Here is a 22,442-nt window from a genome sequence, read left to right on the forward strand (position 1 = left end):
CGTCAGGGTCACCAATTTGTAAGCCGCGCTATATTGGTCCAATTTTGGGTTAAATAAGACACATTCACATATGCAATTATCCCGTTTTAATCTGACTCCATGAATTAAAGATTTGATAATATCTATGCATCACTAAAAGTGAGCGAAGTTGACTATTACTTTTAAACTATTAAATGAACAAGGTCAAAATCAGTTTGAATAATTAAATGTAAACAATTTATTATGTCAGGTATCAGGTCAATTGTATAATCAATTCAAAGATAATCAATACAAAACATGAGTAAAGAGAAGAGATGCGAACGCAACCTGAATAAATACATGAGGCTGTAAGTCTCGGTCACTCCCAGTCTGGATACAGAAAGCCCCGATTTATGGAAGTAAAATAATGCCAAATGTTTTTTAAATAAAAAGCCTGTTGAATTGCACTACTTGGAAAAAAAACATGCATTGCATTAACCATGCTTGTATTTTAATGCATTGTATTTTTAGGGCTTGCATTTTTATGGGCTGAAATTCAACATGGTTGTATATTTAAGCTGTGAATATTTCAATTCAAAACATTTCTAACACATTTTCATTAATAAAAATTCAAAAATCCATATTCACCTTTCATATTTCACTTCCAAAATATTCAAACTGTTTAAAAATACAACCTATAATATTCAACAGGCAATTTTCGGTCCATTTTATTTCACTTTACAAATTCGCTTTCACAAATTCGGTGGTTCAAATTCGACAGTAAATTCAACATTGACATCCAGGAACTGCAGGAAAAGCAGTAGATTACCGAGCATAATCTCCATCTGCTGTTAATCAACCTCACCAGCAGGGGGTGCAAGCGCGTGTTGTTGACGAAGACCAGAGCAACAGTTGGAGCAACTTGAGCAAGCCATTCATTGATTCATAAACACTGATTTATAGAAATGTACGTCTATTTGTGATTATTATGAGGGAAGTTTTTATGTCTAATTCAGTGCCTTCACTGTGTAGTCTACATGCATCTTTCTCTACCGTGAGCGAGATTATAACGTTATTCCCCCGATGCTGATGTACAGAACAAATGTTACATTTGAGGTAGACATATATTTCTCTTGGTTGTTTAGTTGCCTTAACTTTATATCACGGTGATGTGCTGCAGTACTGGGGTTTCCCTCAATAATTCAGGATTGTTGGACATATAAAACGCTTATCTTAATGGACTAATACAGTGATATAAAAGACCAAACTCACAGCTTATTGAGAAGGCTGTACTATATGGCTACAGGCAAGCAGACTCAGAATATGAACTTAACACGCAAAGTTTCACGCTGAGCGTTTCCCAGTGATATACTGGTTATAAAGTTGGCTTGACGTTGGACGTTCCCGCATTTAGGGACCGTCTCTAAAATTACATACTGCTAATGTAATTTTACTGGTAATCTACTGCTTTTCCTGCAGTTCCTGGATGTCAATGTTGAATTTACTGTCGAATTTGAACCACTGAATTTGTGAAAGCGAATTTGTAAAGTGAAATAAAATGGACCGAAAATTGCCTGTTGAATATTATAGGTTGTATTTTTAAACAGTTTGAATATTTTGGAAGTGAAATATGAAAGGTGAATATGGATTTTTGAATTTTTATTAATGAAAATGTGTTAGAAATGTTTTGAATTGAAATATTCACAGCTTAAATATACAACCATGTTGAATTTCAGCCCATAAAAATGCAAGCCCTAAAAATACAATGCATTAAAATACAAGCATGGTTAATGCAATGCATGTTTTTTTTCCAAGTAGTGCAATTCAACAGGCTTTTTATTTCAAAAACATTTGGCATTATTTTACTTCCATACCGATTCCTCTGCCGCACTCCAGTAAATAGCCAAGACCTCGTTCACATGTTAACAATGGGGATTTACAGTCAGAGCTAACACCTTTTGGGGGTAGGAGACCATTAGCCCAGAGACAACCTTCCTTTGTGTGCCAGTTTCTCTAAACTTCTCAAAACCTGATTTCTTTTTGTTTAACTAAGTTGGAAATGAGACATTTGTACCACTCACTCTGAGACATTTTAAATGATACTAAACATAATAATCATTCACATTAAAGCACATATATATTCTTGTGTGAGTCTTTAGGCGTGAGAGGGAGTGAGACTGTATGGGCGAAGTCAGATATTAAAGGGATACTCCACTTTTTTTTGTAAATAGGCTCCTTCTCCAGCTCCCCCAGAGTTAAACAGTTTTACCGTTTTCTAATCCATTCAGCCGAACTCTGGTTCTGACGGTACCAGTTGTAGCATAGCTTAGCATAGATCCTTGATTCTGATGAGTCCAGTAGCATTTCTTTCAAAATGACCAACGAGTTTCAATATTTTTCCTATAAGCTTAACTCTTCGTCACGTTGGTTTGTTGACGGCAAGTGCTTCGTCATATCATTACGCTGCTGCCCATGGCACGGCCGCACAGTTCCTGGATTCTTACGCCGGGATGAGAGTAGCTCCTGCCATATAGGCTTGGAAAATCACAACTTTTCATTTTCCGTCGATCTTAGTACACGCTACGGTTTAAACTACAGAAGAGTCAAGCTTTAAATAGGAAAAATATTGAAACTCGTTGGTCATTTTGAAAGAAATGCTACTGGACTCATCAGAATCAATGATCTATGCTAAGCTATGCTACAAGTGGTGCCGTCAGACCCGGAGTTCGGCTGAATGGATTCGAAAACGGTAAAACTGTTTAACTCTGGGGGAGCTGGAGAATGAGCCTATTTACAAAAAAAGAGGAGTATCCCTTTAACTTCCAGCAAGGTCCTTTGTCTCATAGACCAGTTTATCTCTCCATGATATGGGGATGTTTAGTGTTGGGCTTATTCATCACACACCCCAGATCAGTTTGAGTGCATCAACATACTTAAAGAGGTCATGTTGCCTTATGCCGAAGAGGAAATGGGTGTTTCAACAAGACACCGACCCAAACACACCATAAGCAAGCAGCATCTTGGTTCCAGAGCAACAAGATGGACGTTACGGAGTGGCCAGCCCGATCCCGGACCTTAACCCAACAGAACACTAGTGGGGTGACTTCAAAAGTCTTTGGAGGAAACACCTAGCCGGACAAGCTGGACCCACATCAAGATGTTGGGTCTGGGATCTCACCATTGGCAGGGCTCAATCCGAGGGGCGGGATAACGCTTGTCTTTCAGATTCCCTCGGCACGCTATAGGATAGCGCTAGCGCTACAACCGACCGGAGCACCGGAGAAGGAGGCGCAGTCCGAGTGACGGGAGTCAGTCCATGGTGTTCCGCGTATGGGGTGTGGTGGGGAAGTTTCCTGTAAGCCAACACATGTTATGGTAATGGAGCCCGACGGCTGTCGCGGAACCGCCGCAACTCTGCCGGCATTAGGCCCGCCCCCGACTCTACACACGATGTGATTGGCCTGACTAGAGTTTGGTTGAGCGGAGAGTTGCAGACACTGCTATTTATATGAACAGAACCTAATATTCCTTTTTCCTCCCTTTCTATAAAGTAATAACAGATTTTATACTTTTTTCTTTCTGTATTGTTTTCGAATAGAATGTGCCGTGCTCCCAAGGCATTTGTGTGTATTTAAATAAAAGTTATTATAAGGATTTTGAGCTTTACTCACTTTTTTAAACACATGGGCCTCATTCATAAAACATTCGTAAATATACGAGTAAATATGTGAGTGATCTGCGCGTAAAGAGACCTTCCCGAAAATTCTTCTCCTGATTCACAAATACTTCGTAAACGTCAGATGTGATAGTGAAACGTGTGTGTGTGTGTTATGAATTCCAATCTGTCGTAAATGGGACGCGCGTTCACGCTCATTCTCAATTACCATAAATCCCGCCCATTAAATCCGACTGACAACTATATATGGGCATCATACTATGACACCAAACGAAGGATTTCAACATGTCTTCTTAAAAGCGAATGAAAAATAAAAATTTCTCATTATCAGATAATATTTTATTATCAGAAGTTCATTCAAAACGCCACATAACAGGGCCGGATTAACCATTGGGCAATTGCCCAGGGGCCCAGGACATCTAAGGGGCCCTGGGCACCGTCAAATATTATGTCAAATATTATGATTAAAATGTCTCCACGATCTGCTTTTGAATAAATATCGTAGGATCGTGCATTCTATCAGTTTGCAGTTCTGGCGCCTCCGTCTCAACTGTACAGCGCGACGTATATTCACATGAAATGCAGAGGAACGGGACACTGTAGTTTATAAAAATTAATTATTTGCATGTGCTTTAAAGCCTTGCCGGTTAAACATGTCATTCGCTGCTGATGCGCTGTTCTAACGGGCGCTTTTCTGAGCGCAATAACGTTACACCCGCCGACGCGCGCATGCACTAAAAGCCTACAGCGCCTGTTATTTCAAGCGTACATAGTGGCGTATCAGGTCCTAAAAAAAAGCAAGCTTGGCAGATATTACAGACGCAGTTACTGGAGTTTCATCTGTTAATCGAACAGTCCCAGAAGTGAAGAGAAAATGGTTCGACATGAAGCACGACTGCAAAAAACGAATTAGTTCACTTCGAAAAAATATAGCCGAGCCGTATTGAGCAATTAATTATGTGATTAAAGTGTTCCGTTTGCAGATGCTATTACTGGCTCTTATAATAAAAGTAAAAAGAAAAAACATATGTAATTAATATAATAGCTATTTTTTCAAAATGCTGTGTAAATATGTCCCCGATTAAGGTGAATTAAAATGCAGCCTTATTCATGAGAAAAACGTTCGGAAGTTAAACGCATATTTACGCGTGGTTGGGAGCAGGTGTAGATTTCTTTCGTACCAACTAACATTTGGAAAATACGAACATTTTAATGAATCCGAAAATTTACGCCAGAACCACTTTACACACGATTTACACAAGAATTCGTTCTGCTCGTGTTTCATGAATGAGACCCACTGCTATTATGTTGAACTGTGTATCAGAGGAAAGTGGGCAAAGAAGACCTGTCCCTTTAAGAAGTTTACGTTCAGATGAAGTGATAACGGCACAGGGAACATCTGAATGCTGTCTTCATCTTAGTTTATTTTATTTGCTGTATTTTATTGTAATTGTGTATTTCTGAACAACGAATCGAGTCGCAAAACTGATTTTTTTTTTTTTTTTTTTTTTTTTTTTTTTAAGAATTACAACTATGGTCAAGGCGGTACACTGAGTAAACAAAACAAAAAAATACAAATATATAAAGAAACAGTGACCAACTTAAAAGTTAAATAAAAAAAGTGAAAATCTAACTGCAGCTTTCTTATTTTTAAACACAACACTTGAAAAACAAAGGCTTATTTCCTCCAAATGTACATTTATAAATGCTAAATATGGCTAAAATAAGTAGCAGATTAATTAAGTGATATTCCTTATGAGAAGATTTGTGATGGAAGGAAAACACAAACGCGTCCGAACACGTGACACTCTGACGTCATCAGTGTTTGAGCGACAGCAGGGGATTCTTACCGATTTTTACCAAATCACGAAAACAACATGACACACACACACACACACACACACACACACACACAGTGTTCCAGCAGAAGATACTCGGTAATGGTTCATCTGGTAAGATTTGAGTGTAATTTTTTGGTGACTTATTCCCAATAATGGTTTTTATTTACTTAAATATTTTATTATTGGTTTAATTTGTATTTTCTGTTTGCGGTATAAAGTCTCTAATTTAAATAAATTCATAAAAGGAATAGTTTTGTCATCGTTTCTGGATCGAATGTTAATTTTTGGACGAACTGGAATCTGTCCCTTTAATAAAAGTGAAGAGCGGAAGTGGTCATCATGCAGCCGGAAGTGTTTGTGTGTTTGCACTCACTGAAGCGACATCATGGGACGAGAGTCACGGTAAATCTTTTCATGTTTATTCAATTTCATTTGATTTTCACGTTTAACTCTTTTAGTAATATTTCCAGTGTGAATTACAAGCGTTTATTATGAAGGTGTTATTAATACCGCTGCGCTGCGAATGAAACAATCATAATTATACGACGTGAACTCTACGTTTGAGCTGCTCAGTTCTACACCACTAACTAAACTAACTCACTCACTCACTCACTAACTGACTCCCTCACTAATGTTTGCAATGAGCGGTTTGCTCGAGGCCACGCAGAGGAGCTCGTGTGTGTGTGTGTGTGTGTGTGTGTGTGTGTGTGTGTGTGTGTGTGTGTGTGTGTGTGTGTGTGTGTGTGTGTGTGTGTGTGTGAATAGCTCTGCTGTATTAGCGCCATTATGTTGTTTACATCACAATTAAATTCAGTTTAATTCATTGCGTCATAACAACGCAGTCAGCTTCCATAAAATTACCTTACAAATTTTACTATTATGTCTAATTTACAGATATATGTTGACCTCTGTTGTAAATAATAATAATTAATAATAATAGTTGTTATTATTTAATAATATATTATTATTTTATAATATTAAATATAGTTTTTTTCCCAGTCTTTTTAACTTTGTGTATATGATGTGGAGCCAGTATAATCAAACATAAGTTCTATCGTTTTCAGTTGAAACACAAAACAAAACTGTTTAAAGTCACCATGAAATCATTAGACAATTATTTTTTTAATAGAATTTTGCCATGTTTATTATAAATGATTTATCTGGACATTGTCTCACATTTCATGATTTCGATTCACAAGCTCGTGATTCAATTCTAACTGCGATCCATTAATTTGTGTATATATGAATATATATTTGGATAAAAGCTTCTACCAAATGCATAAATGTAAATATATGTATATATATATATATATATATATATGAGGTACAGTAATGGCACATTTTCTGCTGTAAACTCAGTCAGTTTGTGAACATTATAACAGTGAAGGTTAACGTAAGCTTAAGGAAGTTTGCATAATAATAAAAGTTTATTACTAACTTTATAATTACATAATTATGTTTCAACTCCAATTTACTTATTTATTTTTTTAATGCAAACATTGAAATAGTGGCCGTCATAAAAGTTTGACGGATTTCTTTAAATGCACATTAAACTGGCTATTGAAGAACAGTAAATAATACAGTGCACACGCATCAGAAGCACCTCTGGAGTTATTAATCTGTAGACGCGAGTTATTAATCTGTAGACGCGAGTTATTAATCTGTAGACGCGAGTTATTAATCTGTAGACGCGAGTTATTAATCTGTAGACGCGAGTTATTAATCTGTAGACGCGAGTTATTAATCTGTAGACGCGAGTTATTAATCTGTAGACGCGAGTTATTAATCTGTAGACGCGAGATATTAATCTGTAGACGCGAGATATTAATCTGTAGACGCGAGTTATTAATCTGATTGGTCAATCGCTCCATCCAGCGGTATATTATTCCCAGATGTCTCTGTCTCCCACACTCTCTACACACTCTCTACTCACTCGCTACACACTCTCTACACACTCTCTACTCACTCGCTTCACACTCTCTACTCTCTCGCTACTCACTCTCTACTCTCGCTACTCACTCTCTACTCACTCACTTCACACTCGCTACTCACTCGCTACTCGCTCTCTACTCACTCGCTACACACTCTCTGCTCACTCGCTACTCACTAGCTACACACTCTCTACTCACTCGCTACTCACTCGCTACACACTCTCTGCTCACTCGCTACTCACTCGCTACACACTCTCTACTCTCTCGCTACTCACTCGCTACTCACTCTCTACTCACTCACTTCACACTCGCTACTCACTCGCTACTCGCTCTCTACTCACTCGCTACACACTCTCTACTCACTCGCTACACACTCTCTACTCTCTCGCTACTCACTCTCTACTCTCGCTACTCACTCTCTACTCACTCACTTCACACTCGCTACTCACTCGCTACTCGCTCTCTACTCACTCGCTACACACTCTCTACTCACTCGCTACACACTCTCTACACACTCTCTACTCACTCGCTACACACTCTCTACTCACTCGCTACTCACTCTACACACTCTACACTCTCTCTACTCACACTCTACACTCTCTCTACACTCTACTCACTCTCTACTCTCTCGCTACTCACTCTCTACTCACTCTCTACTCACTCGCTACACACTCTACACTCTCTCTACTCACTCGCTACTCACTCTCTACTCACTCACTTCACACTCTCTACTCACTCGCTATTCTCTCGCTACTCACTCACTTCACACTCGCTATTCTCTCACTCGCTACTCGCTCTCTACTCACTCGCTACACACTCTCTACTCACTCGCTACTCACTAGCTACACACTCTCTACTCACTCGCTACACACTCTCTACTCACTCGCTACACACTCTCTACACACTTACTACTCACTCGCTTCACACTCTCTACTCTCTCGCTACTCACTCTCTACTCTCGCTACTCACTCGCTACTCTTTAGTCGATACTCACTCTCTACTCTCTCGATACTCTCTCGCTACTCACTCTCTACTCTCTCGCTACTCACTCTCTGCTCACTCGCTACTCACTCGCTACACACTCTCTACTCTCTCGCTACTCACTCTCTACTCTCGCTACTCACTCTCTACTCACTCACTTCACACTCGCTACTCACTCGCTACTCGCTCTCTACTCACTCGCTACACACTCTCTACTCACTCGCTACTCACTCTCTACTCTCTCGCTACTCACTCTCTGCTCACTCGCTACTCACTCTCTACTCACTCTCTACTCACTCGCTACACACTCTACACTCTCTCTACTCACTCTCTACTCTCGCTACTCACTCTCTACTCACTCACTTCACACTCGCTACTCACTCGCTACTCGCTCTCTACTCACTCGCTACACACTCTCTACTCACTCGCTACTCACTCTCTACTCTCTCGCTACTCACTCTCTACTCTCTCGCTACTCACTCTCTGCTCACTCGCTACTCACTCGCTACACACTCTCTACTCTCTCGCTACTCACTCTCTACTCTCGCTACTCACTCTCTACTCACTCACTTCACACTCGCTACTCACTCGCTACTCGCTCTCTACTCACTAGCTACACACTCTCTACTCACTCGCTACTCACTCACTACACACTCTCTGCTCACTCGCTACTCACTCGCTACACACTCTCTACACACTTACTACTCACTCGCTTCACACTCTACTCACTCTCTACTCACTCTCTACTCTCTCGCTACTCACTCTCTACTCTCTCGCTACTCACTCTCTACTCTCTCGCTACTCACTCGCTACTCTTTAGTCGATAAAGTTGTCTCGCCGTGTCTGGCCCGTCTCTGCCTCAGGCACTACCGGAAGCGCTCCAGCTCGAGGGCCAGGTCCACCAGCAGGTCTAAGAGCCGCTCGCCCGACTCCAAGCGCTCGAAGAAAGAGGATCCGGCCGGGTCACGAGCCCGCGAGCGCAGCAGGAGAGAACGCACTCGCAGCAGAGAGAGAAGGAGGTCACGCTCCAGAGACCGCAAGAGGCCGAGGTCAGGACACACACACACACACACACACACTCACACACTGCTGTCATGTGCTCACGGCCCTGTCACGTCTCTCCACAGGCGCTCCAGGAGTCGGGACAGGAGACGCACTAGCCGAGAGCGCAGGAGGAGCAAGAGCAGGAGCAGAGGGAGGAGGTCAGCCACACACAAACACACACACACACACACACACACACACACACACACACACACACACACACACACACACACACACACACGGGAGGAGGTCAGCCTCTCTCTCTCTCTCACACACACACAAGGGAGGAGGTCAGCCTCTCTCTCTCACACACACACACACACACACACACACACACGGGAGGAGGTCAGCCTCTCTCTCTCTCTCACACACACACACTCACACTCTCTCTCACACACACACACACACACACACACACGGGAGGAGGTCAGCCTCTCTCTCTCTCTCACACACACACAAGGGAGGAGGTCAGCCTCTCTCTCACACACACACACACACACACACACACACACACACACACACACACACACACACACACACACACACGGGAGGAGGTCAGCCTCTCTCTCTCTCTCACACACACACAAGGGAGGAGGTCAGCCTCTCTCTCACACACACACACACACACACACACACACACACACACACACACACACACACACACACGGGAGGAGGTCAGCCTCTCTCTCTCTCTCACACACACACAAGGGAGGAGGTCAGCCTCTCTCTCACACACACACACACACACACACACACACACACACACACACACACACACACACACACACACACACACAAGGGAGGAGGTCAGCCTCTCTCTCTCTCTCACACACACACACACACACACACACACACACACACACACACACACACACGGGAGGAGGTCAGCCTCTCTCTCTCTCACACACACACACAAGGGAGGAGGTCAGCCTCTCTCTCTCACACACACACACACACAGGGATTAAAGTTCTTCGTCGCTACAACGGATTTCCGTTAATTGCAGAGAGTCTATGATGGATTTCCGTCAGTATCCTGTTCTTATCTCTCAAATTCACTTTTAATAATTTTAAGGCTGAAAATATGCTTACATTTCTCAAATAGTGTAATAAGTGTCTTAATTTGAGTTTGAGTAGGTCATTAAGGAGAGGCGAGGTGTATTCACCCTGCTGAGGGGATGTGGTGTAGCCTGGAGTGGAGCACAAGCACGCTCCTCTCTGCACTAAGCGTTCTGTGATCACTCCGCTCCGGCTCCAGCCAGCTGTCAGGCTAACGTGCCCATCTCTAGGTGTGGTGACCGGTGTGAGGATGTGCGGCTAGAATAGTTTTGAAGATAAGCAGCTTTGTCATTAAAGTATGAGAAATGTGTGTAACGGCTTCTGTGACCGTGGTTTGTCTTGTCGAAGCTCTTGAAGCGCTAATGCTAACGCTAGCTAGAGTCTAATGATGCTGATGTTCCAGCAAGGAGAAGCCGGAGAATGGAGATCAGTGCGCTGACAAGAAGAAGATCAAGGAGGAGAAGGAGGAGGAGAAGCCTGAAGACGTGAGTGCTGTCCACTTCTAATGATCCCAGATCAGTGTGTGCCTCAGTGCGCTCTAACGCCATGACTCCGCAGCAAGACTTCGACCAGAACACGCTGGAGGAGGAGATGAGGAAGAGGAAGGAGCGCGTGGAGAAGTGGAGGGAGGAGCAGAGGAAGAAGGCCATGGAGAACATCGGCGAGATCAAGAAGGAGCTGGAGGAGATGAAGCAGGGCAAGAAGTGGAGCCTGGAGGATGATGACGGTCAGTGGCCCTCACACACCGCTACACACACACCGCTACACACACCGCTACACACACCGCTACTCACACACCGCTACTCACACACCACTACACACACACCGCTACTCACACACCGCTACACACACACCGCTACACACACACACCGCTACACGCACACACCGCTACACACACACCGCTACACACACACACCGCTACACACACACACCGCTACTCACACACCGCTACTCACACACCGCTAAACACACCGCTACTCACACACCGCTACACACACGCCGCTACTCACACGCCGCTACTCACACCGCTAGTCACACACCGCTACACACACACCGCTACTCACACACCACTACTCACACACCGCTACTCACACACACCGCTACACACACACACCGCTACACACCCACACCGCTACACACACACACCGCTACTCACACACACACCGCTACACACACACACAAACACACAGCTATTCACACACCGCTACTCACACACACACCGCTACACACACACCGCTACTCACACACCGCTACTCACACACACCGCTACTCACACACCGCTACACACACACCGCTACTCACACACCACTACTCACACACCGCTACTCACACACACCGCTACACACACACACCGCTACACACACACACCGCTACACACCCACACCGCTACACACACACACCGCTACTCACACACACACCGCTACACACACACACAAACACACAGCTATTCACACACCGCTACTCACACACACACCGCTACACACACACACACACACACAGCTACTCACACACACACCGCTACTCACACACACACACACACCGCTACTCACACACCGCTACTCACACACCGCTACACACACACCGCTACTCACACACCGCTACACACACTGCTACACACACACACCGCGCTACACACACACACCGCTACACATACTCGCTCAGGCCATCCTCACACACCGCTACTCACACACACCGCTACTCACACACACCGCTACTCACACACACCGCTACACACACACACACCGCTACACACACACACCGCTACACACACACACCGCTACACACACACACCGCTACACACACACACCGCTACACACACACACACCGCTACACACACACACCGCTACACACACACACCGCTACTCACACACACACACACACACCGCTACTCACACACTCGCTCAGGCCATCCTCACACACCGCTACACACACTCGCTCAGGCCATCCTCACACACCGCTACACACACTCGCTCAGGCCATCCTCACACACCGCTACACACACTCGCTCAGGCCATCCTCACACACCGCTACTCACACACACCGCTACTCACACACACCGCTACTCACACACACCGCTACACACACACACACCGCTACACACACACACACCGCTACACACACACACCGCTACACACACACACCGCTACACACACACACCGCTACACACACACACCGCTACACACACACACACCGCTACACACACACACCGCTACACACACACACCGCTACTCACACACACACACACACACACCGCTACTCACACACTCGCTCAGGCCATCCTCACACACCGCTACACACACTCGCTCAGGCCATCCTCACACACCGCTACACACACTCGCTCAGGCCATCCTCACACACCGCTACACACACTCGCTCAGGCCATCCTCACACATGTTCTTGTGTGCCGTAACCCGACCGACCCAATTTTTGATTTGTTTTCCCTTTAGTCCGACAGACTTGGCGGTTGTAAACTTGCGTCGATTTTTACTCTTCAACAACAACTAATACAAATGCAATAAAATAATATTAATTATATTTAAGTATTGTGAATATAAATTGCCTAGACCTACAGACAAACGTACTGGCCGTATACAACTATATATATATATATAATGTGTGATATTTGAGTATTTTGAGTGTAGGGAGACTGATTCAATGATGTCATTGGTTGTAGTTTTCAACAGGAGTATTAAGTGTTCATGTTCAGTGTTCATGTTCAACTCTACACTCAGATTCATCACTGGGAATTAAGTCTGATTGAAGCAAGAAGCTGTGCATGTAAACGCTGTGTGTGTGTGTGTGTGTGTGTGTGTGTGTGTGTGTGTGTGTGTGTGTGTGTTCAGATGATGACGAGGAGACTCAGGCCCCGGTGGAGCCGGACCCGGACGAGGAGGAGCCGGAGAAGGAGCCCGCCGTCGAGCTGGAGGAGGTGATGGAGGAGGAGGCCGGGGAGGAGCTCGACCCGCTCGACGCCTACATGGAGGAGGTCAAGGAGGAGGTCAAGAAGTTCAACATGGGCACCATGAAGGGAGGAAACGACAAGGTACTTCCAGTGGGTTAACCTGCCGTGTGTGGCTCATCAGAGTAGAAGATGCTCCACACGAGCGTGGCGTGAGGCTCAGTACGGGTAAACCCTGAAAGCAGCCGTATTGATGATGAGGAGCTTAAAGCGCTGAATTACTGAAAGACGATATATGTCAGGGTGTCCGCGGAGTCATAAAAAGTCATAAAATGTCTTAAATTTAATAATAAGAATTTTAGGCCATAAAAAGTCATAAAAACGTCCGGATTTTCCGTACAAGGTCATAAATTACATTTAGCCACGTCTTAAATTGATATGTTCGTTCATTCATTGGTTCTATCCTTGCCTTTTCCCCCCGAAAATGCGCTGGCGGCATAATGTTAAATGCGCCAAAAGCGGAACGAAAAAACTAATTTGACTCGCGCGCCACACAGACCGTTTATCCGCTCGGCTCAAAGTCCAAACGGCAGCGCAGCGCGAGCTCACTAGAGCTGATGCGTTTACTCTGATCGCTCTCGGTCACGAGATCCAGTGAGAAGCGCTTGAATTCAGCGAAGAACACGTCTCAGTGATTTAAACCAGTTTAAAGGCAGATGAAGCGGCGCTGACGAACAGGAGAAACACTGAGCGCAGCGATACAGTCTGAAGCTTTTCCGTCTACACATTCCCATCATGCACCATGGATTTACTATAACTGCACCATGTGGGATATACATATTGAATTGTATTATATTATTATTGTAGACAATGTATTAAAGGACTAATGGAATATATTTACAGTATTTAATAATGCATTTAGGCTACTGTTTTTCGTACATTTCATGAAGATATCAGTCAACACAAACCTGTTTCAAGACTTGACCCCCATTAGCACATGCAGAAACTAAGAAATTAGTTTTCCAATAAAGATATTTATTTTATTAACGACCTAATGTCAAATGTTTGAATGTTCTACCTCAGATTTGTGAAATGTTCCCCTGTTTGGCAAGTGTTTGTCATGATATGTTCTGACAATAAAGAGTACCGGTAACATTAGTCTAAAACCACAATTAACGCTCTACAACTTTCACTTAGGAGCAAAAATATGCCTTTAAACTTGAAAGAAATAAAGATTTGACATTTATCGTGATAATTATCTATATCGACTAATATAAAAGTTATTTTTCGTAATTCGTGTAATAGGTCATACATTTAAATTATAATGGTCATAAAAAGGTCTTAAGTCTTACATTTGACTGACTAAACCCTGCAGAAACCCTGATATGTGGAAGTAGTGTTTAATTTTACTGATAAAAACAATCTTTTCACTGTTAACCCTGCAGCCCGTCTGATGGCTATGAGTGTGATATTGCTCATATAAATATCAGAGTATATGATCCAGCTTTCTTTCTTCAGCTCAATCATATATTCATGGGAGAATAATCAGTTTGAACAAGGAAAGCGAGATCTTTGTCCTCTCAGTGGTTGCAGTCACCGCAGTCATTGCATCCGCTGCACTTTATTTCCAGCGTTTTGTTTTTTGTTTTAAATCTATTTACCTTTTTAGAATTTGAAAGATAATAAAGATATTGTTTGATAAGTGAGATCTCTGATTGGAGTCCTTGAAAACCAAAAAAGTAGTGCTTGAAAAGTCCTTGAAAGTCCTGTAATCTGCTTTGACGGAGTGTGTACGAGCCCTGTGTTAATGATGTGCGCTGTGTGTCAGCAGAAAGGAGGCATGTCTGTGACTAAAGTGATGACGGTGATGAAGACGAGGAAGATGCCGCACACCCAGAAGAAGAAGGGAGAGCTGATGGAGAACGACCAGGACGCCATGGAGGTACAGCCACATCTGTGCCTGAGACTCACTGAGACTGAGACTGAGACTCACTGATACTGACTGATACTGACTGATACTGACTGATACTGACTGAGACTGACTGAGACTGACTGAGACTGACTGAGACTGACTGAGACTCACTGAGACTCACTGAGACTCACTGAGACTCACTGAGACTGACTGAGACTGACTGAGACTGACTGATACTCACTGAGACTCACTGAGACTCACTGAGACTCACTGAGACTCACTGAGACTCACTGAGACTCACTGAAAGATTGACTGATGCCTGTTTTCTGAGAACAAATTTATTGGTTGTTGATTGTTTTACGTCACTATGACTACGCTAGGACTTGCGATAATATCAAACATGTTTGATATGAAAGACTAGAGAAAGACTGGCATAAATCGGGTCGCCGACTGCAGATTATCCCCTCACATTTAACGATCGAGACGACGGGAGCGCGCCGAGACTTCAGTAAGATTCCTAAAGACTGCCGGTCTTTAGTCTGGGACTGTGAAAATCCTTTGGTGTACGCCCGGCATAAGACTGACTGAGACTCGCTGAGACTGACTGAGACTCGGTGAGATGCTGTAGAGAATCTGCATGTCATATTTCACCAAAACCATTACATGTTCATATGGCCGTTTCATGACGAGTTGCCACACAGTCAAAACCTCACATTATTCAGACTCCAGATATAATTTTTCACCATTTTCTAAACTATAGAGAATAAATTGATGATGTGAGAAATATTGAAGTCTGAATACCCTCCTCCCAGTTTTCATTTTCGTGTGTGTGTGTGTGTGTAGTATTCGTCAGAGGAAGAGGTCGTGGACTTGCAGACGGCACTCACAGGCTTTCAGACGAAACAGAGGAAAGTTCTGGAGCCGGTCGATCATCAGAAGATCGAATATGAGCCGTTCCGCAAGAACTTCTACGTGGAAGTGCCGGAGCTGGCCCGCATGAGCCCCGAAGGTCTCACACACACACACACACACACACACACACACACACACACACACACACACACACACACACACACACACACACACACACACACACACACACACACACACACACACACACACACACACACACACACACACACACACTCTCTGCTCCACACACACACACACTCTCTGCTCCACACACACACACTCTCTCTGCTCCACACACACACACTCTGCTCCACACACACACACTCTGCTCCACACACACACACTCTGCTCCACACACACACACTCTGCTCCACACTCACACACTCTGCTCCACACTCACACACTCTGCTCCACACACACACACACACTCTGCTCCACACACACACACACACTCTGCTCCACACACACACACACACTCTGCTCCACACACACACACACACTCTGCTCCACACACACACACACACTCTGCTCCACACACACACACACTCTGCTCCACACACACACACACTCTGCTCCACACACACACACACTCTGCTCCACACACACACACACACACACACACACACACACACACACACACTGCTCCACACACACACACACACTCTGCTCCACACACACACACTCTGCTCCACACACACACACTCTGCTCCACACACACACACTCTGCTCCACACACACACACTCTGCTCCACACACACACACTCTGCTCCACACACACACACTCTGCTCCACACACACACACTCTGCTCCACACACACACACTCTGCTCCACACACACACACTCTGCTCCACACACACACACACTCTGCTCCACACACACACACTCTGCTCCACACACACACACACTCTGCTCCACACACACACACTCTGCTCCACACACACACACACTCTGCTCCACACACACACACACTCTGCTCCACACACACACACACTCTGCTCCACACACACACACACTCTGCTCCACACACACACACTCTGCTCCACACACACACACTCTGCTCCACACACACACACTCTGCTCCACACACACACACACTCTGCTCCACACACACACACACTCTGCTCCACACACACACACACTCTGCTCCACACACACTCTGACTGAGGCACAGTACTGGAGAGTTCTGTTGATCCGACAGAACCTGCGTCACAAACATCAGTACCGTATGTTCCGGACTATAAGTCGCTCCGGAGTATAAATCGCATCAGTCATAAAATGCGTCATGAAGAGGAAAAAAACATATATAAGTCGCATTTATTTAGAAATTTATTTCACAAAATCCAAGACCAAGAACAGAGATTTAATCTGGAAAGGTTTCTCAGCTGCACAACACAGAGCAACAGCTGAATAGTGTCCGGTGTGTTAGAGTAACAGGGTAACGGGGTTTCCCGCAGCACTGTGGAACTAAGGCGTCCGCATAAGCAACAAGCGTGGGCGGTAATGCACTCTGTGCGTGTGTGTGTGTGTGTGTGCGTGTGCGCGCGCGGGAGAATAAAACGATTAAATATGTCAGGGTGGTGATGGCGCAATGGATAAGACACATGCCTTTGGTGTGAGAGACCCGGGTTCGAATCCACTGTGAGACACCAATGTGTCCCTGAGCAAGACACTTAACCCCTAGTTGCTCCAGAGGCGTGCGACCTCTGACATATATAGCAATTGTAAGTCGCTTTGGATAAAAGCGTCAGCTAAATGAATAAATGTAAATATAAATATCTATGAATAAAACATATAAAAACTAATACATTGTTATTCAGAAAAGCAACAAGAACAAAAACAAAATAGAAGCGGTTTACAGGCCAGAGTTTCTGTTTGTAACATGTTAACAGCGTTGAGCGATGTAGCCAATCACAGACATGTGTTGGTTTCTGGAACGCAATGGCCAATCAGAAGCATTTAAGACAGAATCCCCTCACCGCTCAAACGGACTTTCTGTTCAGTGCTGAATTCTGCTGGCAAATCCTCCGATTATAAAAGATATTATGAAAGATTTATTCTGCAGTCGGCTTTATTGATAATAACAGAGATGTGTGAGATCGCGATGAACTGATGTCAGCTTTCAGGAATTATTAAGGGAGCGAACCATGCACACCACCTTCTTGCTTTTATGTTAAATTAACAGTGGTTAGTGAATGTTAATGCTTTAATAACAAATCATTTATCAGGAGCATTTATGCTGATGTGTATGGTGGCGACACGTAGGCTAACACAGTTACGTTACACCTTAACTAACACATGTTCTGCGGGAAACCCCACACAACAGCACACAGAACATATACTTGAGGCTGAATAGGCTAAACTAACGTTAGCCAGCGAGTCCAGCAAGTTACCGGTCCGCAAGTTCACCAGCTCCCGATCTCACTCCTCAACACTGAACTCTTCATCCTCGGTGTCGCTTCTGAACAACTCCGCTAACTAGAGCGCCCTCTCGCGGCTGCAGACGGTCATGCTTTCTCTCGGTTCATCTCAGTCAGTATGAAGTCATTTTGATATATAAGTCACACCGGACTATAAGTCGCAGGACCAGCAAAACTATGAAAAACGTGACTTATAGTCTGGAAAATACGGCACATGATTCATAATGCTGTCTGTAAATGACAGTTGTATATGGGTGATGTTGGCAGAACACTCCCCGCGTGCGCTAGCGAGGGCGTCTCCAGTGTGCTATGCAGATCATCATAACCTCCGCTTACAGCTGACCATCGCACTCAGAGAACGAGTGTGCAAATAATCATGTTTTCATGTGTCAAGCTGTAACTTTATAAGTGAACCTCAGGAAACATTAAATAATTATTAAATGTCCATGTCATAACCCTTTAAATAAGGAGAAAGCTTTCTGAATTGATGATTTCACTGATGATAGTGTAGCGATTGCTCTTATGAACCTGTTACTACATCATGATGATGTTCGAGATCCATCAGAGCCTGCTCTTCAGTGATGCACTGTTACCCATGATGCTCAGTGAGCTGATGATGCGTGTCCTCCGCTGTTACCCATGATGCTCAGTGAGCTGATGATGCGTTTCCTCCCTAGAGGTGAACGAGTACCGTCTGGAGCTGGAGGGCATCGTGGTCAAAGGCAAAGGCTGCCCGAAGCCCATCAAGTCCTGGGTGCAGTGTGGCATCTCCATGAAAGTGATGAACGCGCTGAAGAAGTGAGTATCATCTCACACACAAACACACACACACACACCCTGAGGAAGATCTTCAGTGTGTGCCGTGTGATCGGACAGTAATACACACGGCTAATCCCAGTGCTCGTGAGCAGAGCTGCTTCTGTGTGTGAGTGTGTGTGTGTGTGTGTGAGTGTGTGTGTGTGTGTGGCTGTAAGTAGCTGAGAGCGGAAGCCAAACACACTCGATCTCCTCGTCCTCGTGACGCGCTGGATGAGGAGCAGCGCATGACTCTAGCCGTAACTCTGCTCTCTAACCCTGTGCAGACACAGCTACGAGAAGCCCACGCCGATCCAGGCCCAGGCCATCCCGGCCATCATGTCGGGCCGAGACCTCATCGGCATCGCCAAGACCGGCAGCGGCAAGACCATCGCCTTCCTCCTGCCCATGTTCCGGCACATCCTGGACCAGCGGGCGCTGGGGGAGGGGGAGGGGCCCATCAGTACGTCTCACACACACACACACAAACTCACACACACACACTCTGGACAGCGCCTCCTGCTGGTGCTCTTTATAAACTGCATAATATAAACTTTTGGTCATACCGCCCAGCGCTAGTGCTGACATTTAAATTAGTCACTTGATCTGATGCATGTTCTTACACTGTACTGTTCCTAACCGTAAACCTCTCTCTCACACACACACACACACACACACACACTCACACACAAACTCACACACACACACTCACACACACAGCTGTCATCATGACCCCTACTCGAGAGCTGGCTCTCCAGATCACCAAAGAGTGCAAGAAGTTCTCCAAGTCTCTGGGTCTGCGTGTGGTGTGTGTGTACGGCGGCACGGGCATCAGCGAGCAGGTGTGTATACCCTAAACTACACTACACACTAAACCACACACACACTAACTCAGTGTTGTGTCCTCAGATCGCAGAGTTGAAGCGAGGAGCAGAAATCATCGTCTGCACTCCCGGCCGAATGATCGACATGTTAGGAGCCAACAGCGGTGAGTCATGTGACCAGCGAGTGTGTGTCATGTGACCAGCGTGTGTGTGTGTGTGTGCTGCTCAATACCAGTTCAGTGTGTTTGGCACATGTCCATTATCGTCCGTCACTCGTTGCGATCCCTCTGTCTCTGGACTGGACCCTAGTGGGCCTTACGAACATGAGTCTGTTAAAGACCAGAATCTACAATAATATCAAGATAACTTCCGATAACCCATAACTGTTTATATTTGAAAGCCGATGACCGAAACATTGGCTGATAAATGTAAATCCACATTTTTATATAATATATATTATATTATGAAAAAGTGCTTTCCCCCGCTGTGAACCGTCACCGTTGGCATGTAGAGATGGATGAAGTCAACAGATTTCACTAATAAACTACCGATCTCGGTTTATAAATATAATAATCTTTTAAAGCCGTGTGTACGCCCTGTAATGCGGCTCCGAGTCTCGGGGAACCGTCATCTGACCCTCTGCTGAACAGTGGATCACTCTGCAATATACAGCCGTGTAATATTCTGGCTCTCTTCTTCATTTATGTATTTGTCACCGGACATACGAGCTCAGACTCGCGTCACTAATGCTGTTGAGTAGTGACCCTGGAGCGATCCTCACACTACTTGAGGAAGGCATGAGTGTCAGCCACAGGTAGGCAGATCTCCAACGCCCCAGAATGCAGTGCGGTCACACCCAGTGCCGTGTGTGTGCTGTGAGTGAGCTTAGCTGTGTGTGTGTGTGTGTGTGTGTGGGTCTGGCTTCCACACATGCGAGGTAATCTGTAATATGCTTCTTCATAGGTGCTCCTCTGAGGCGGCTCCTCAGTTAATGTATGATGTGGCTCTTGTGAGTTTTACAGGTTCCCGTGGCCCTGAGACGGTACGCCAGAACGTCTCGATCCGTGGCCCACTCTTGACTAATGTGGCCGTGTTAGCTCTGAGCTGATGCTAGTGTTGCTGTGCGCTGCGTTGTTGATCTGCTACGTGTGCTGTTGTGCCGTCAGGTCGCGTGACGAACCTGCGCAGAGTCACGTATGTGGTGATGGACGAGGCCGACCGCATGTTCGACATGGGCTTCGAGCCGCAGGTCAGTGACTAGCGCTGCTGGAAGGTGTGTGTGTGTGTGTGGTGTGTGGTGTGTGTGTGTGCTGAACAAATTATAAACGCAACACTTTTGTTTTTGCCACAGTGGACAGCCTAAGGCACACCTGTGCAGTAATCCTGCTGTGTAATCAGCACTTGATCTGCACACCTGTGAGCTGGAGGATTACCTCGGCAGAGGAGAAGTGCTCACTAACACAGATTTACACAGATTTGTGAACAATATTAGAGAGAAAGAGGCTTTTGTGTAGATAGAAAAAGTCAGTTCAGCTCATGAAAGATGGGGGCAAAAACAAGTGTAGCGTTTATAATTGTGTTCAGTGTTTTTTAGAGTCGTCACTAACCATTATGTTGGTAATCGAGTAATCGAAGCGTTTCTTTTTTTTCGGGTAATAAATATTAGACCCAAGTGAACAATTGCCTTTTAAAATGACGTAAAATACTTATATAATAACAATGAGGCAATAATAATTAGCTCCACGTATCAAAATTATAAACCATATTTATAAAATGTTTATATTATAAACATATAATAAATAAAATATTCATGAGTTTATATTTATAAACTCATGAAATTATAAACAAGTAATCATGTGGTTGTACTGAACACGGGTAATGTACTGTGGAGCGTTCACTGCTCATACGCTTATCGATCGCAGCCTTGGGGATTTCTCAATAGCACTATATTATGATTTTTAAATGGTCTACTTTTAATATATTGTGCAGCCTTAGAAAATGGTCTAATAATGCAGTTTATGGATTCATGTCAGATTCATTTCTGGTTAATTGACAAGGATAAATTGCAATCGTCAAGGAAGTTTTAAAATTGAATTTAATCGAGGAATCGTATTCTTTTTATGCGATGTACAAAATTGTGGTTTTTACAGTCATTTTTCAGTTTAATATGTTACCGTAGACCGAGACCACAAAAA

General features: G+C 44.6%; 1 protein-coding gene across 2 annotated transcripts in view; it reads left to right on the forward strand.

Moving 5' to 3' along the window:
* The first annotated feature begins 5,437 nt into the window (after nucleotides 1-5,437).
* Nucleotides 5,438-22,442, forward strand: part of ddx46 (DEAD (Asp-Glu-Ala-Asp) box polypeptide 46) — a 37,610-nt gene continuing 20,605 nt past the window's right edge. The window contains exons 1-14 of one of the 2 annotated variants that reach the window (XM_079584991.1): nucleotides 5,438-5,586; nucleotides 5,794-5,877; nucleotides 9,251-9,436; nucleotides 9,515-9,589; nucleotides 10,891-10,972; nucleotides 11,046-11,214; nucleotides 13,331-13,530; nucleotides 15,218-15,328; nucleotides 16,142-16,307; nucleotides 19,306-19,426; nucleotides 19,711-19,886; nucleotides 20,144-20,265; nucleotides 20,333-20,411; nucleotides 21,414-21,496. In XM_079584991.1, coding sequence (XP_079441117.1) covers nucleotides 5,861-5,877; nucleotides 9,251-9,436; nucleotides 9,515-9,589; nucleotides 10,891-10,972; nucleotides 11,046-11,214; nucleotides 13,331-13,530; nucleotides 15,218-15,328; nucleotides 16,142-16,307; nucleotides 19,306-19,426; nucleotides 19,711-19,886; nucleotides 20,144-20,265; nucleotides 20,333-20,411; nucleotides 21,414-21,496 — 1,587 coding nt within the window. In that variant the 5' untranslated portion in view covers nucleotides 5,438-5,586; nucleotides 5,794-5,860. Of the gene's footprint in view, nucleotides 5,587-5,793; nucleotides 5,878-9,250; nucleotides 9,437-9,514; nucleotides 9,590-10,890; nucleotides 10,973-11,045; nucleotides 11,215-13,330; nucleotides 13,531-15,214; nucleotides 15,329-16,141; nucleotides 16,308-19,305; nucleotides 19,427-19,710; nucleotides 19,887-20,143; nucleotides 20,266-20,332; nucleotides 20,412-21,413; nucleotides 21,497-22,442 lie in introns of those variants that run through there. The other variant, XM_079584990.1, reaches the window with a different exon arrangement.

Source organism: Phoxinus phoxinus (assembly GCF_949152265.1).
Source record: "Phoxinus phoxinus genome assembly, chromosome: 17".
In the NCBI taxonomy this organism is placed as follows: Eukaryota; Metazoa; Chordata; class Actinopteri; order Cypriniformes; family Leuciscidae; genus Phoxinus; species Phoxinus phoxinus.